The sequence below is a fragment of the Alligator sinensis genome, unplaced genomic scaffold (genome assembly GCF_000455745.1).
Source record: "Alligator sinensis unplaced genomic scaffold, ASM45574v1 scaffold21_1, whole genome shotgun sequence".
Classification (NCBI taxonomy): Eukaryota; Metazoa; Chordata; order Crocodylia; family Alligatoridae; genus Alligator; species Alligator sinensis.
The window spans coordinates 669,094-687,056 of NW_005842445.1; the positions used below are offsets into that span (position 1 = coordinate 669,094).

Consider the following 17,963-nt stretch of genomic DNA (forward strand, 5'->3'; position numbering starts at 1 on the left):
GATCTGTAACCTGAGCCAATGCCTAGGAAGCTTGGCAGATAAAGAATTGGTGCCTTACAGGCAAGTTCTTGCAGTAGTTTAATAACAACACCTAGTGCCATAGTCAATTGGATTAGCCACATGGAGCTCCCAAAGACTACATAGTTGTCCAAACAGTGGGCTCCATCTGAACCAGAAACTTGGGGGTTTGAGTGACTGGACTTTTTTTTGGCCAGGGTTTTGTGCAAGAGCTCTAACTCAGTCTCATCTATCCATCTGGAGTAAAGTGATGCTGCAGAGAGAAGCTCCAGAAGCCACCTCAGGTCCAAGATGCCCCCAGCAACTTTAACTTCTGGATGAAGAATCTTGCAAGAACTCATTTACCTTATTCTAAATACTTCCAATAAAGGTCTATGTTCCTACAACCACCTCCAGATCACACCATCTTCCCACTTCCCTTTCTTTTTTGTGCCCTTGTGACAGATGCCACTTACTGTGACATCCATCTTGAATCCAATGCAGATCCTTGAGGTTTTGGGAGCTAGAACCTTATTTCTGTAGGAGGCATTAGGACCAAAAGCTGCTCAATGGGTACCTGGCAGAATTTGTAGATTCATTGGCATCCGACACGGCCTGTCATATACACTTCCACTGTGGCCTTGAACTTGCAACCTCGTGGCTATTAACTGTGTATGCCTTAGCACCCATGCCATCCCAGCCCCCATCTTCCCACTGATCCACCTGCACTGCACTTCTAACTTTCCATTCATTTTGGATCAAGTCCCATACTAACAGGCTAGAGTACACAATGTTGTTTACCTAATGCAATTTCAAAGCAGTTGCACTAACAGGCAGGAACAGGACTTCTTTAACCCCCTTTCAAAAACCACACATCTTTCACAAAGTGACAGCTTCCTGGAACATTCAGCTTCGAGGCCAACATCCAATTCCTCATCTATACCTCAATTTTTAGGGATAGAACTTCCTCCAAGAGAGGATTTTTGCAAGCCTCATACAAGGAGAGTGGAAAGAGGTGGAAGACCAGAATATTTATTTAAAAAGCTGTTCAACTCGTCTTCAGCTGGTCCTTGCTGTAGACATCTGAAGTCTGGAAGGGGCAGTTCAGGTGATATGAACGAGCCTGAAGAACCAAAAGTGTTGAAGGGAGTGACAGTTACTTCTGAGCTTGCTCAGCTGACACTTGCTAGGGCTAGAACTCAAAAGTTGTGTGATATCATGATGAACTGCCCAGTAAAGTAGCCCTGCCAGATCCAAAAGCAAACCAAACCAAAGCAGTAACTTTACTGCATTCAAGTTTAGGTGAGCGGAAGGAGCCTCAGTATGGACAGTTCATGTTGTCAATGAAAGAGAGGGGTGTGTGCATGTATGGGTGGGATTGGCGGTGGGAAGAAAGCTACATGAATTGTTTTGTTTCCTGGAGAAAGTATCTACAGACCAAAGTTGGGTGTTGTAATGGGTCCAGGCCGCAGGGGCAGCTGTGACCAGCCAGAGTCTTGTACTGTTCTGGCTTTAAGGGTCCCTCCCTTTTGTCTTCACCTGCCACTCCTTGATATACTGGGTTGAGCTTAGAAAGAGAAGCTGCCCAAGGGTCCTACAGTGAGCCTCAGCTCGTCTTTGTCAGCAGATCCTGCTGATCTCAATCTATCCCTCACATCAGGTGGGGCTTTCTTGACCCATACATGCTACCAGGACACCTGTTGCCTTATGGACTATGCACAGCCTTTGACCTCCCCATAGTCATGCCCATGCCTAGCAGATTTTACTTAATACTGTTCTGTCCCTTGTAGAGACCTCAGCTTCCTCAGCTGCAGCTTCCTATTTCTCTGGTTGCAAGCCTTCAGCCCTGGCCCACTGATTCCACCTCATCAGTTGACAGTATTTCTGGGCCTGTGGCCCCAGGATTAGCTTTTCTGGCCAGCCGAGCCCATGGGCTCTGCCCTTCTGGGCTGATCTCACCCATCCTGACTGGACCACGGGGATAGATGGCTATACCCTGTACAGGAGGGATCGTGTAGAGATAAGGGGCGGGGGGGGGTAGCTCTCTATGTTAAGGAAAGCTACACGTCCCTGCAAGCCGATATTGGCGACCAGGGTGGACGGGTGGAGACGCTCTGGGTTAAAATCCGTGGGGAACACGGCACAAGGGACACAATGGGGGGAGGCTATTACAGAGGTTCTCTCTCCGATACAGCTCTGAGCATGGTGGGTTCCTAGCATTACTAAAGAAGATCGCACTTGTTCTTGCACACAAGGTGCAATTCTTTTCCGATGCAGAGTGGAGTGCCACTTGAAGATGAGCCAAGGTACTGTAAAGAGCTGTATCTCTCCCTCATCTGTCTTGCTTCCTTTTTGGGAATGTCACGAATGAATACCCTAAAAGAATTCAGCTTTGTTCTTCCAACCAGCTGTTGCTCAGCTGGAATACTGCAATTGTGAAATCTGCCCTGGAAAATGTGTATTTGTTTTGCTCTGCTTTGTTTTGTCATCTGCCGAAGTAGGAATGCTCCTTTTCATTCTGTGATGGTTGAAAAGAGGGGCTTGGTGTTGGTGTTATATAGCATAATTAGGAATTATCTATATATGTAATGCTGCCTAAGAACTAATTCAGCAAGACCTCTGTTTCCAGAACGCCTATGAGAAGTACACGAATATACAGAATTGAGCTATAAGGTGGAAAACCCTTCCAGATGGGGACTTGTATTTTTTAATATGTAAAGCATTTAGTGACTTTTGAGTGCTATATAAATACCAAATAGCACAGAAAAGATACAAATGGCACGCAACCGACTGTCAGTGCAGCAAATTAAGCTTCTGTTTATAGCAGGAGTGTAAATATAGGGTTAACGGTTAATTCATTTAATGATGAATGTGACACCACTGTGTTATCCTGTAAGAACGTGAATAGAGATTTGCAGCAGACAACATGCTGTGAGCCCAAAAGAATAGGAAACTACTGCCTGCTTTTTTTAAAACTATTGCAAAATGTGGACACAATACTTGGACATAATAGACTGTGTCTGACAACATTTGTACAGTATGTAGCGGAGTGAGCCCCACTCAGCTTCCTATAGTTATCCATATATAGTGACTAAAATTGCAGACACTGAATTAACTCTGAATAACATATGAGCTGGAGTGACAGCCTTCATGTGGTTCTAGAAGGATGAGAATAAGATAGATGGCTGTTTGTGTAGATGTACTAAACTGCAAATCCAGGGGTCCATAGAGTATGGAAAATATGCCAAAAGCTGGGTTGTCCCTTCCATCCCACAGACCCCATTGATTTCCTGCAGGGCAGGAATCCCCCCTTGCAGAGCAGCTTGCAAGATCAGGGTAAATCCATTTCTAGTAACAGACTTTCTCACGCACCCTACCCACTACATTCACGTTTCTCCACTTAGCCCACCTTGGCATCCTTCTGAACCCTGTTATTTTTCAAAACTATTTGGAGAATAGAGAGTGAGTTCTGAATGCCAGCAAGCAACTCTGCCTCTACTGAACCAAGCGGAGAAAGCAGTTGCACTTGAATTTCCCAATTGCCAATTCTCCTTTTTCCTTTCTAACACCAGAATGGAAAGAGCTTTTAGCAAAACTCTCTCTCTAACTTTAGCGGCTGCTCCAGTACCATATAAGGAGACGGGCCATTTCCAAGATCCAAAATATTGAGGGTTTCAGGAGGTTGAGAAAATGGCGAGTTCATATTTATACAGAAACAAGTGGTATGTCAATCCAAATCACAGAACCCGTGCAAAATGCACTCTCTGACAGGAACGCCGCTAAGCAGCGGCGTTCAGCGCCTCGTTTTTAGGCAATCGTCAGGTAAAGCTCCATCTAGAATAGATTGAACTAAAGCAAGATGACAGGAACTGGGAACCCCCAAATCCGAAAGAAATAGCTTTAGGGATGAAAAAGGAGAGTGTGTAAATAGCAAAAGTAGAGGTACCACATTTTGGAGCCAATTGCTTTAGAGAATAAGTGTGTTTTTAAAAACGGATTAAAATAGATTTCTGCAATGGAGGAGCAGGGAGTGCACAAACATTTTTATTTTTGCTCTCAAGCAAATCCCGGGACGTCATTCTCCCCCTGTACTCGGCCTTAGTGAGGCCGCAGCTGGAGTACTGTGTCCAGTTTTGGGCTCCACAATTCAAAAAGGATGTGGAGAAGCTTGAGAGAGTCCAGAGAAGAGCCACGCGCATGATCAGAGGTCAGGGAAGCAGACCCTACGATGACAGGCTGAGAGCCCTGGGGCTCTTTAGCCTGAAAAAGCGCAGGCTCAGGGGTGATCTGATGGCCACCTACAAGTTTATCAGGGGTGACCACCAGCATCTGGGGGAACGTTTGTTCACCAGAGCGCCCCAAGGGATGACGAGGTCGAATGGTCACAAACTACTTCAAGATCGTTTCAGGCTGGACATAAGGAAGAACTTCTTTACTGTCCAAGCCCCCAAGGTCTGGAACAGCCTGCCACCGGAGGTGGTTCAAGCGCCTTCATTGAACACCTTCAAGATGAAACTGGATGCTTATCTTGCTGGGATCCTATGACCCCAGCTGACTTCCTGCCCTTTGGGCGGGGGGCTGGACTCGATGATCTTCCGAGGTCCCTTCCAGTCCTGATGTCTATGAAATCCTAGGCTACTGGCCCTAACCCTAGTTCATGCCCTGCTCAGGCGCTGGGCCTCTGGTCCTTTCTCCACTACTCTATTGAACTACTGAAGCCCCATCGCTGGCCAGGCTCAAGGCAGGCACATGCCCTGGTTAAAAACTCAAATCAAAACATATGCACTCTGGCTCTAATAAAAACTTCAAGCCAGCTGGCTGTCTAATAAGCTTCTGGCCTACCTTAGGTCCTATTCCCCTCACAGCAAGCATTCAGTGCTTTTCTGGTATCATCAGGGCATTCCAGATGCAGCAGAGCCTCCAACTACAGATTTCCATAGCAGGAGGCACTCTGTAGTTAGCAGGGCCAGACTGTCTGCCTGGACTCAGGCACTGGCTTATGAGTCTCCTAAGCCCAGTCCTATCTGGTCATGCGACTCTGCAGGCACTCACAGGGGTCTTCATTCTGTGCCTGATGGCCCACCTACTTGCCCTGCTAGGACTTAGCTCAGCTGCCTGCAGCCCACTGCTTCTGGGCTGCCTCCCTGCCTGCCCTTGCCACATTATACTCTTCCGTCTCCATTCCCTGGGTGAATTACCTTCCCATGGCTAGCCTCTACCTGTGACCTCAGAGTCTGCCTGTTTGCTAGCAGCCAGCTTATTAGCAGTTACCCTGTTCCCTAGCTGCCATCCTTCAGCTTAGCCAGCTACACTTTCCTCTTAAGGAGATGGGAGCACCTATTACAGCTGCTAACAAGGTAGTCCCACAGAATCCCTTGTTTCCAACCATTACATCTGGACGGACCAAACACTCTCAGGATATGGTGGTTGATGGTAGTGATAGGATATGTGACTTCTTCCACACCGAGTCTAATTTCCTCTAACCTAAACATTTAGTTTCTTCACAGTCTCCTCCATAATTATGTCTTTATAAACAACAAGATAATGGCACCAATATTTGGTCTTCTCACTAGAGAATTTCAGTTTTTGGGAGTCTGTCTTGCCACTTTCTATTAAGTAGCACTGGCATCCAGCTTTGATGGAAATGGCTCAACTTCTTGACAGGATGGCAGCACATTGTCCACACCTCTCCGACACAGAGCAATGGGGTCAGGACTACCACCGTGTAGGCTTACATTGCTGTTGGCAAAATTGTACCTTGCCTATCCCAAAGGTGTTCTTGTTACCTTCCAGAGGCTGTGCCAGCCAACCTTAGCAATTCTGTTGGAACTTGGCAGGCTCATGCAACCCAGGGAGGTAAATTCATCCACAGCTTGAAGCTAGCTCCAATCATGATACCTTGTACTTACTAAGTACCATGATACCAAGGTACTGACTAGGAACATGGTGGTATACGGCCTCTTAAAAACAACTTAGTCCAGAGATGCCTAGTATAAGTAACAGATTTTAAGTCTTAACTACACATTGAGTGTTCTCAAATTAAAAAGACTCCCTCCCTGATCTCTCAAAGAAGTCTTGCATAGGACATTATTATAACAGAAGTTCAGATATCAGTGTAATTTTTTAAGTTTCAAACAGAAAGTTGTTCAGAAATGAGGGAGAGTGATTCCAAAGAGTAAAAAAGTCTCTCTAGGTATATGTCCAGGACTCTGTTCTGCTTCAGGGAAAAAAGGGGATATTATGCGAGACAGGAAGAGACGAGAGACACCATTTGCATGCAAAAAAAAAAGCACACAATGAAGGATTTTTGGTGCTAGAATCTTAACTATATTTTTCCTTGCAACCTCATTACAGCCGTTTGCTCAAAGCTTGACTGCAGTCAGGAGCAAGATGCCAGAATTCTCGGAATTGTTCTTGCTCAGCGTGGGATCAGCAGACGCTGATCAGCTAGAGGCTGAGCTGGCAATGCCAGAGGCAGTCTGAAGACAGACTGTCCAATAAGAATTTAAAGGATGTTTTTTCCCTTTCCAAAGCAAGCCCATATTCACCCTGTCCCCCTCCCCACTAATTCTAGCATAACTGGTAGAGTTACTGCAGCACAAGCTAAAAGCTACTAAAAAGGCAACACCAAAAAGCTTTGGTCAAAGTCTATCCAAAAAGCAAAATGCAAGAGAAAATACAAGCTTCTTTGACAGACAGGTGTACAGTCTGTCATACACTCTCTGTAGCCAATATGGGAATTCACTTCTGTTAGCCAGGGACTGCTCTCCAGCTAACCCGACTGCATTCAGGATCCAGCTTTCCTCTTAAAAGAGCATGCATGGTCGATAGCAAGGGTACAGCACCATTTTCCTGCTTGGATGCAGCATCCAAGCAGTTTTTCTTCTGTCTCTTCTATTCCCAGAAGCAGTAGAGAAGAGTCCCACCTACAAGCCACCCATCCACTCTGCATTTACACACAGTTGCAAGGTGCTTAGATACCCACGAGGAATATGCTGCCTGGTCCTCTGGCTCTGGAACCGGATAAAGTTATTTAGATCCAGAGCCAAGCAACAAATCAGTTTAGCGCACATGGGAGCATCCAGCACCCGATCCGATAAACAACCGAGTGACAAATCAAACCAAAAAGTTAAACAAGGGTTAGTTTCACAGAGAACCCCCAAGCCAGCAAGGCTTTCCCAGTCTAACAGAAACCACAAACATGTGGCTGGAATTTCAAACAACGGGATCCCAAGCAACACAGCACTTCCCAAGAGAAGGTCAGAGCCCGAGGACCAAGCACTTCCTCCCTCTCCTTCACCTCCACCAATGCAAGGCTAATCCTCCATTTCCCACACCAAGCTGCTTTAGTTACTCACAGAAGAGGGAGATCAGCAGCAGATTTGACACTTACCTGCCTCACCCTTCTTCTTGGATGTGGCCTTCTTAGCAGCTCCATCTGGCCTCAGCTCCTCTTGGCTCACAAGAGGATCTGCCTTTTTGACGGCAGAGTTGGCTCTTGGACCACTCTGCTGTCCCAGTGGGCGGCACTCCACTTCCACCACCTGTGCAATCTTTTTCAGTGGAGAGGCTTGCAGAACTGGGGAGGGTGGGCTCGCCACCACAGAGCTGGGAGCTGGCTCTACCTTTGGCACCTTCTTTTCCTTTTTCTTCTTCTCTTTTGGAGATGGGACAGGTTTCTCCTTTTCCTGAGGAGCAGCTGAAACCACCACAATGGGCGACTCCAGGACTGTCAGCTCAGACACTGGGGCTGGTTCAGGAGCAACTTCCTTGGAAGCATCGGTCACTTCTTGCCCAGGTTCCTGCTCAGGTATTTTCCCATTAGGCTTCTCCTCCTTTTTCTTGGTCTTCACTTTCTTCTCTACAGGTTTCTCTTTCTTTTTCTTTTCCACTTTGTGCTGCTGGCTTTTCTCAAGCTCCTTCCGTTGCTTGGCCAGGGCTTCTTCATACGAAGTTTCCTTCATGGAAAAGGTGGAGACCAGGAAAATCCCAATGGCTGAAATTACCATGAAGCCTCCAAAGACCATAAAGCCCAGGGTCTGAGGGTCGTATAAATCCATTTCTGCTTATTTCCCTGCACCTGCAAGATACCAGAGCAAGAACAAAAGTGAGTGCCAGGATACACAGCCAGTTCAGGTTGCTTAGCACAGCATTATTTTTTATTGCTAGAACACCAGAAGTCAATGCTCTATTATCTTGTATAGTACAAAGTGCAGAGTTTTGTTGCTCCAGCAAGCCTGAAGTGAGATGAACAGCTGTGGAATAAAAACTGAAGAAGGATGTTGAGGTGGAAAGGGGGAGGAAAGAAAAACTCAGAATTCACCAGATGGTATTAAAACTAAAAGCAAACATTGGAAGGCTGACTTCCATCAGATGCATGATTGCATGTGTATAAACTCTGCAAATGGTGTTGTGTGAACAGCTTTGGGCCAAGCCAAGGTATTTTTTTTTGTTGTTTTGTTGGCTTTTTTTTTTTTAAACAAAGTATTAGAGAAGATGAGATCAGGACGTAAGAGCCATCAAAATCCCCCTGTTAGTAAAGCCTCAGCCTCTGAGACACTTCACGGGAAGTGCCATTTGCATCCAAGTAAGGTCTTTCAAAGAACACTTTAGCAGAAACTCTGTTTTACTGACACTGTAGACTGAAAGGCTCCATTACCCTCCTTCTAACAAGCTGTACGAGATTGTTTGTTTGCTCGTTCTTTCTGGAGCACAGTTTACGCAAGCAGAATTGGGTCCCGAGGGCATAGTGCCTCGGCAGGAAACCCATCCCAATCAGGCAGCACACAGTTGTGTCAAGGATCACAAGGGTCTTTAATGAAAAGCTGGACCAGGCTCCCTCCACCTTCTGCTTACTGGTCCCTCTACAAGGCAGGTGGGCTGTAAGTGGGATACCCCTCCTCTAGATGAGTTCGGTGCAACACAGCCACAGATGGTGTGGGGAAGCCTTAGGGTCCCAATCCCCCATCTCTTTCTAATTCTAAGTCAATGTCCATATCACCACGCAGCCAAAGAGCAAAGATCCAGACTTCTTCATATACTCCCAGTTATAGCCAAGGGAATATTAATTGATCAACCATGTAGAAACACAGACTTAAAAAAGGATGGACAGTTCAGGAGTCCTAAGTTAGCACCCGGAAACACTGGGCAAGTCAGAGCCTTTGAGCGCTGGAATACACACCACCATCATCACCCCCCCCACCCCCTCCCCGACCCTGTCAGAAAGGTGTAATGCCAGAAGTTGCATGGATATCCTAGGTATGGCCAGACTGGGGAGGGGGCAGGCAGCAGTGACAAAAAGCAGAGCAGCAGATGGGGCAGAGGAAGGAGCCTGGAGTGGCAGGCAGGGAAGGGCTTCAGGACTTACCTTGTGATATGCCTGCCACAAAAGGCTGCTCAGACACTACAAATCATAGCCATGCTCCAAGGCCATTGCACCCATTTAGAGCTGAAGTGGGACTGAATCCTCACTGCTGTATGGAGCTAAAGCTTTTCATTTTGCTCTCAAGAACCTTAGAACCGCAGGTGCACCTCTATGTCCAAGTGGCTGAGCCCTGGGGGTTCCTCCTCCTATCGTGTGTGTGTGGTGTGTATTTATCTGCAAGGGAGTTGTGTGTCCAGAAACACATGAAGCTGCTACATCTGAATCTAGCAGTTGGAGAACTTGCAAGAGGAAATTCTGTTGCACTCCAAGGATGGAGAGACAGAAACAGGTGGGAAGAGGTCTCAGCCCAAGCTCAAACTGTTGCAAAAAAAAAAAAAAAAAACACAGCCCTGTCCTTCCCACCCCCCACCAGGGAGACATCCCCTGACAAAAGGAGTAGGGGTGAAGAGAAGCAGCAGAGGGATGAAGTGGCTGGCTCAAGTTCACTCAGCAGATTAGGTGAAGAACCCCACCTAGAACCCAGCTTCTCCTCTGCCCCTGCCCTGCCGTGTTCAGCATCCTCACCCACCAGACTATGCTGCTTCTCAAGCAAAAAGAACTGTCTGTATTAGTGATTAGCCAGTGCAGGCATCAAGCTTATTCAGACTCACATTCAGTGCACACTGCAGAGGTCTTCCTGCAGCATGTCTGCCAGTGGAGCTGACCAGGGTCATATAACCCCAGTAAGGATTTGGCTGTGAGGGATACGTAAGCAGGAGACCTCAATGCCAAGGAGGACACGGGGACCTGCTGTCACACAAACCACCCACCTTTAACTTTATGAAACAGATGAACAGCCCCTTCCCACTCTTCAGTCAGATGTGTTCTGGCCCACTGAGCTGCAACTCCGCTTATGGGAAGAGCCTCCCCTCCCAAAACACGTTGTCAGCTGCCCCACAAACCATTAGTTAGGCTATACACAAGGGGCTGCCAGGTGTGGAAATTAAATAGACTGAGGAAGTTCCCACAGCTATTAGGCGTTACTCACAAGACTAGTAAATTTGACTTTTTCAGAGGGAAGTGTACACTTCTCGCCTTGCCCGTGTCTCAAGTTTTTGCCAACTCCCACACCAACCTGCTGCATACTGAAGTGACTGTATTGCAGCGTAGACTATTTCCTTGCAAGTTAGAACCCATATTTGGAATTCCCTGTTCAGAGTTTTTTATCCCAACTCTGTATGGTCATCCCCATGAAAGAGCTGGGGCCTCCTTGGGTGTTGGGTGGGTGTCTACAAAGTTGTTGCATTATTAGCAGTGGTTTCCAAATGCATGGATGCTCTAGCTTGCTACATAAAAATATACCAGTATCTGCTGGCCTTAGGAGGCCCACCTCAAAACACCTGCTCTTGGCACAAGGCATGGCATCAGTGTTACCTATCAGCACGGATGTAGCTTGCCACTGCACAGGTTAGGAAGCCCTTTGGCCAATATTAGTTTCCTTTTTCTTTCCTCTAACAAGAAAAGAGAGCTGCCACAGAGTTGGCAGCAACAGAACCATGGCAGGCACTAGTATTGAGAAGGTGGAGGGAAAGCAAGCACAGGAGACCAAAAAGGACCATTTGGAAGCAAGTAAGATGGCAAAAGAGCAAGGAGAACTTAGCTTGGCCTGCAGCTTCAAGCAGAAGTCTGCAACTGTTAGCAGGAAGACACCCTTGACCAATAAAATAGAACAGATAGGCAGAATGGCATCCCTTTAACAAGGAGAGAAGGAGCCAGCATTTTCCAGTATTGCGAGACCAGCCAGTCCTCTGCAGACTTACTCACAGCTCTCAGGTTGGGGTGCCCTTACCTAGGCAAAAGCATGATCAGCAAGCCCTTGTGGCTCTAACTTTAGTCACCAGGCACTTGCTACCACTGACACTCCTGGCCAAGGGTTGGTTACCACTGCTGATGTGTCTGATGTACTGGCCTTATAGGACCTGGAGAATCAACACCAGAAGTTAAGAAACAAAACTCAAAAAGACAAATTATTCCAGCATTCATCCAAGGCACAGGCTGACCTGTAGGATAAGTCTCATTGGAACAAAGAGACTGTAGATCAACTTGTGCGTTCCAGAAGATCTAGTTTGTTAATTATAGCTTCCCCACAGTGCGCATAGGGGCAAGAATGTTCACACAGAACAAGTCGCCTTCTCCATTACCTTTCTGAATACAGAAATAAGTTGGAACGTGGCACTTGGAAGTGCCAAACAGGGCTTCCTTTTCTACTCCATTATACTAGACAGTGATGATGGGGGTTATGAATTCATTAATTGCTTGCTAGTTGCAGAATTTTCTCGCAAGAACCACGCCCCCTCAACCTACCTCCTTCTCCACCTTTCTTGTAGGAAGTATATCAAATACTCTGTGCTCACATTTTGAGCACAGCAGTTAAGAGGGAGCATACCATCATGCTCCTAGTAAGCCCCATGTGCTACAAAGTATTGTTACTGGGGCTAGCATCAAGCTGTAGATGAATTCACCTCCCTGGGTTGCTTGAGCCTGCCAAGCTGCAACAGAATTGCCAAGGTTGGCACAGCCTCTGGAAGGTAACATGAACACCTTGGAATAGGCAAGGTATAGTTTTGCTAACAACATTGTAAGTCTACCAGGTGGTAGTCCTGACTCCCTTGCTCTGTGCTTGTGAGTTGTGGATAATCTGCTGCCATTCTGTCAAGAAGTTGAGCCATTTCCAAAGCTGGATGCAAATGCTAATGAACAGAAAGTAGCAAGACAGACTCCCAAAGACTGAAAGTCTCTAGTAGTGATGCCATTATTATAAAAGGCACAATAAAAAAAAGTGATCTAGCCATGTAACTGGGATGTCTAATAACCAAGGGAAAAAATATTTTATGGAGAAATGCACTCTGGCAAATGATCACACATCAGGCAAGGCAAGAGGAAAAAAGGACTGTTTGAAACCCCAATCTGAATCAGTGCCATACTGACATTCAAGACTAGGAACAAGCAGCCTATAAATATAATGCAAATTGGTCCACAGTGGCCTAAACTAGCATTCTGCATCCCTTACATCAAGTCTCACATCAGGACCAGTCCCCAAATGCCCATCATCTGTCCAGCCTGCAGATGTAATTTTCAGGCAAAACTTCAACTTAGCCACCAGAGAACTCATCCAGGTAAAAAGTATTTGGTCATCTTTGATTACAAGGATGACATCAGGCATGCTGGCCTCTGTAACAGTAGCTAGTGTCTTCCATCACTGACATTAGACACTCCACTCCTGTCCAAATCACACAGCTGAGGAAGCTCTGCAATTCCCCTTGCAAGCTAGACTTTAAGCATGTTCAGGACCCGAATCCAACCTCTGCCTGGCCAAGCCCTGCCACTGCAAGCATCACTTGTGATGGAGGGGATGCCATGCCTGCCAGCAATGCAAGCTAGAGTGACACAGTACTCTTTATTTGCTTGGTTTAGGCCTCACACAATACCCCAGCCCCACCCCCAAACAACAAGTAAAATATGGAAGGGCCCCAGGTCACACGCATGCAGCCACAGCAAGTCACATTCAGATTCTGGTTAGATTGACTCTACCACACTGACTCTCACACCTAGAAGCAATGCAACTAGAGATGGACCATGACTTTGGGACCTAGCAGAGGAGCCGGGGCTAGGATCAAGTCCTGCTATCTCAAGGTCACCCACCCGGCAAGTCACCGTCCCTCTGTTCCCCAGCATTTGCAAACAGAGACAATACCAAACTCATATCTAGAGCATGAAGAGACCTATAATAATACCTAGCATAAAACACATAACAGTCTAGCAGGCATATTTTTAATATAGGCGCATACTATAGTTTTTCTTCCCATCTTAGAGAGAAGGATAGAGCGCACTTTTAAATAACTGTCTCACACAGAGAGAGCTAAGAAAAGTAACACTAGCTCTAGTCTTCAATTTAGGAGCTGGAACAAATAGGCTGAGGCCAAAAGGGTCCCTTGGGATCATCTAGCCTGGCCTCCCACATAGACAGAAGACACACAACTTCACCTGGTAAGTTTCTGCATCCAGGGCATAACTTCCTTGAAACAACAAGCTGTCTTTTTGGTGTGGATGACAAGGCACGGGAAATCTATTACAAGCCTTGGAAAGTCATTCTGTAATTCGATTACTCCTCACCATTTAATGCAAATGTTGCACTCCCCCCTCCTCATTTGTTTAGATCCAGTTTCTAGCTATTAGACTGTATAATGCTGTATAGTCATAGCATGGAGTAATCATCAACATTTCTTCCCTCAATGCAACAGTCAAGTCATGTTTTATCTTTCTGTGACTATAACTAAAAGATGAAGTTTCTGAAGCCTCCAGCCTCAGGAGATTTTTGCCTTTTTTTTTTTTTTTTAAATGAATACTTCCCAATATTTGGGGCATATGTAATTTTTGCTATGTTGACACACCAGGTCTGAACTGTTCAAGCAACTATTTCATTCCAATTTGATTCTTCCATGGTACTATTAACATGCATATGGAATACACAGATGTAGGGTTGTATAGTAGTGGGCTGTATGGTGTTTTAGTGAATGCAGAAATGGAGACCCAGGATCCAAATCTGGTAAGAAGGAGGCAGGTTTGCCACACTTGTCAAATGATACCATTGCTATGTAGAGCGCTGTGCAGGCCTACAAAGATAGAGAAAGCTCTAAATCAGATGTTCCAGCTTCTTTTACCTGGCTCTCAAGGCATCTGCCATGAAGCTGGAAGAGCCTGGCAGCTTGAAGCATATTGAATAGCAGCTGGAGGAATGTTCCCTGGGGATTGTCCATCTAGACTGCAGAATCTATTCTAGACTGCAGTGAGGTTTGTGGTACAGTCTATTTCAGGTTCAGGGGTGCCAAATCCAAAACTAACACACTATCTCCAAGTCGTATCTATCCTCAGCATGGTTGGCATTAATAAAGAAGTCTGACTGTTGACTTTATCTGTTGCCAAATGGATTCTTCAGGACCTTTTCCATGAGAAGGAATAAGACTCTATTTCTAACCCTCACACTTAGAAAGAAAACAGGATCCTCTCTCTAAACCACAGAGGCTAAAAAGACAAGGGTTTATTCTAAAAAGGGTTCAGATACATTTCATGGCATTATTTTTTTCATACCTTCTCTCTCCACCCCTATGAGAAAAAGGTCAGGTTTCACTGACTGGTAGGTGGTGCTGGTGACCAGAGCACTGAAAAAGCAATCCCAGGACACTTGGAGACAGAAAGACCATCCCCATCTCTGCTGCAGGCAGAGGATCTTAGATAAGCGACTCTCTCTCTGTGCCTTTATTTCCCCATAACCACCATCTAGTCTATTTAGACTGTAAGCTCTTGAAGGAACGACAATCCTATTGCAAAGTCTTCACCGCTGGCTTGTTTCGTTTGCAGAACTACATTACAAGAGGTAAGTTAGTATACACCGCTTATCTGAATTGATATTATACAGCAAGTTAAAGTACAGGTAGTTTTTACCACAGCATAGACAGGAGAGATCAACACTATTTCCACACCTACAGTGGTCCTCACCTAGCAATATGGTGCTTAAACTTTACTTCCCACAAGATTTTACAGCATGATAAGGATGCACAGCGGCTATCTCACTGGTTAACAAAAGTCACATTCCTCTCAACAATGCCAACAGAGTCCAGTGCCACTCACAATGGAGCCCTGGGATTGGCAGGGTGCCCGGGATGTTACTGCAACGTGAGGTTATTACATCCAGTTCCGTCAGGTGTGTCCCCGTCCACTCCCCCTGGATATTTAAAGTTTGATTTAGAGTGACGCTTGAAGTAGGAAGATGGACACTAGATAAGCTGGCAGGCTGCATGGGAGGGAACCCCTAGTCTGCTCTGTGAGAAGAAGCACTATTAGATGGTCTCTGCTAGGGTCACAGAACCTACAAAATAAGTCTGTATAGTCAACCCCTCCTGTCCAGCACATGCATCCTTTATTTTTGCTTTAAGTGAATCACAGACAAGCTTCATCACTAAGTAGCTGCTACTATTGTCTCTACAACATGCAAATAAAATGTGTTACCTGCATTCACAGCCCCTCAGGTATATCCAAAGATTGACAGGCCAATGGCCAAGAGAGGCAGCTATTACTATTATTTAGTAATCACCATATTTTCCTCTTAAAAAAAACAAAACAAACAAACAAACAAACAAAGTCAGCTTTTCCCACCATCTTTCTATCATCATCATCATAGTGATTTCAATTATTTTGCTATGGCTTCAGTGTAAAAATATGCTGGATTTTTGGTTGTAGCTGTGCTGGTCTAAGGACAATGTTCGTTGAGTAGATGTGACATCTTTTATTAGACCAACTGAGTAGTTGGAGGAAGAGTTCTTAGCAAGCTTTCAGGTGCAGACACCCTTCATCAGGCATACGGAGTCTCTGCTCATCTGAGACTCCAAGGAAAAATATGCAACTTCACTATTTCAGTGAGAAAAGTAGTAGGCTAGGAAAAAGATACTATGATATTAAAATAGCCATCTCAGGTTTGTCCTCTTAAGCATATTGAGACCAAACACCAGGACCTACAAACCCCCAAACACTGGCTTGACAGGAGTATTCATATGCAGGCAAGATGCTCACAGAGCTAGTTCTTACAGACACTTAACCACAAGTCATTAGAGGTAAACTGCACCATTTATGACAGTTGAGAGAAAGATTACAAGATACCACACACATCTTAAATAGGACTGCAGGGCATAGCAAAGCACTTGAGCAAGACAGCCTTAATTATGGAATCCCCTCCTTCACTGCAGGGAGACAAGGTTCTCTGAGTAAATCCAGTATCTTTTATCAGATCAACTGAAATAGCTGGAACCGACACCCCTACTTCACCGCAATGCATACAACACATGGATAAAAAGTTAAAATCATGGACACAACTTTGACTCCCGTATTTCTTGACTTGCACTCGTAGCAAGGCAATCTGAGTATTCTCTTTAACAGTTTAAAGGTCATCTTTCAGTTTATACAAGTTTCCTTTTCTCTCCTAAGGATGAGTCAGAAGAATGAGCTCCATGCTCTTTAAAGACGCAGGCCTACCACTTTATGCTTGTGCGAGCCTGGGTGTAAGAGGCAGAGAATCCACCTTCCCAAGATTATTCCTACTGGGAGTTTGACTGGACAGGTTAGTTAATGGATTTCTAGAGGCTACTTTGAAGTCTTACACTGCAACTCAGCAACCCTCTTCAGTAGCACAACTTGGGGGAAGAGCAAGCAGGGCACCAGCCCTGGGCACCAATTCAGAGAGGGCACCAGAATGGCAGCCACTATGGAGCTCACACTGGCACAGCAGCTTGCACTGCCACAACTGCAGCAGGCCCTGTGTGAGGTGGCAAGTACTCACTTCCCTGCCCAGGCCACCAACATTAAGTTATACCTCTGACCTCTGGTACATGCAAGATGCTTGTGAATTCCAGTCCCTCTGCATGCATCTTCCCCACCTTCCTACTAAAAGTGCATGTTTAGCCTTTCTTCCAAATGGACAGCCCTGTTCTCACAGAATTTTCTGTACTAACTGCTGGCCTACAGGCCACATGCAGCCAGCAAAGAGTTACTTTATTTACTCAAATCCAAGACAAGGTTTCTTCCCCCATTCAAGATGGGAGAAAAAAGAACCTTGGATCCAAGCACAGCCCAGGGCAGGCAGCAGCTGCAACCTCAGTTCCAGCCCCAACACAGAGGAAACCAAGCAATGCAGGGTTGGGGTGGGGGGGAAATTAGGGAAGACCATGCAGTGACAGAAGAGCTGCTGAGGCTCCAGCCCTGACCTGGAGCCAAACCTGAATCTGGCGCTGCAGTCTTGCTGGGCTGAAGCCACTGCATGCTCCGCGTCCCAGGCTGGAACCGCCATCAGACCCACCGCATAGAGCAAGCAAAGGTGGGGGCAGGTGGTAGGAAACAGGGTATAGTGGTTGCAGAATAAAAGGAAGACTGCCTGCCCCCTGCCACTGCTTTTCCAACCACAGTAGTAACAAGGGACAAAAAACTTGGAAAATGACCCTCTAATAATTAGATTCTACACATGGAAAAATAACACCACTTATAAAGCTTTCCGTATACAGAAACTAAGAATTAGGTGATCCTCTTAAACTCAAAGAGATCTTGGATTCAGGTAAATGAACTAAGATGCAGTCCGCAAGCTTCCACCGGGCCACCACTGCCCCTACTGCTCCAGCTGCAGCAGCAGCTGGGGTCTTGGGATTCCCTCAATCTCTGCTCCATGCCTCTACCACCCCACGGTGCAGGGCAGCATGGCAAAGCTCAACCTGCAGTGCCAGGAGAGCTGGCAGTATGAAATGCCCATACAGCATGGTGCCACAGAGGAGTTGAAAGCAAGGCAAGGCACCATGCAATGTGGAAGAGTTATGGCCCACATGAGCGTGCAGTGCAGCAGGGTAAGGGGCACACATATACAGCAGAGGGACCTGAGGTACCACTAGTGCTGCCCTTGTGGTTTGTGGCCCATGGTCCCCTGAAGTCGGACAGTGCTGGTTTGAAGGCATTCTCCCCCCCCCCAAACACACACACCATACACCCAGGATAAAGATAAGCTTTT

General features: G+C 46.2%; 1 protein-coding gene across 5 annotated transcripts in view; it reads right to left on the minus strand.

The window, feature by feature from the left end:
- RRBP1 (ribosome binding protein 1) overlaps nucleotides 1-17,963 on the minus strand; it is a 64,549-nt gene that overhangs the window by 41,345 nt on the left and 5,241 nt on the right. For all 5 annotated transcript variants that reach the window (XR_003095673.1, XR_003095672.1, XM_006030438.3 and 2 more), the window contains exon 2: nucleotides 7,391-8,077. Coding sequence is in view for 3 of the 5 variants with exons in the window: in XM_006030438.3 (XP_006030500.1) it covers nucleotides 7,391-8,057 (667 nt within the window). In the remaining 2 variants the exon portion in view is untranslated. The remainder of the gene's footprint in view (nucleotides 1-7,390; nucleotides 8,078-17,963) is intronic.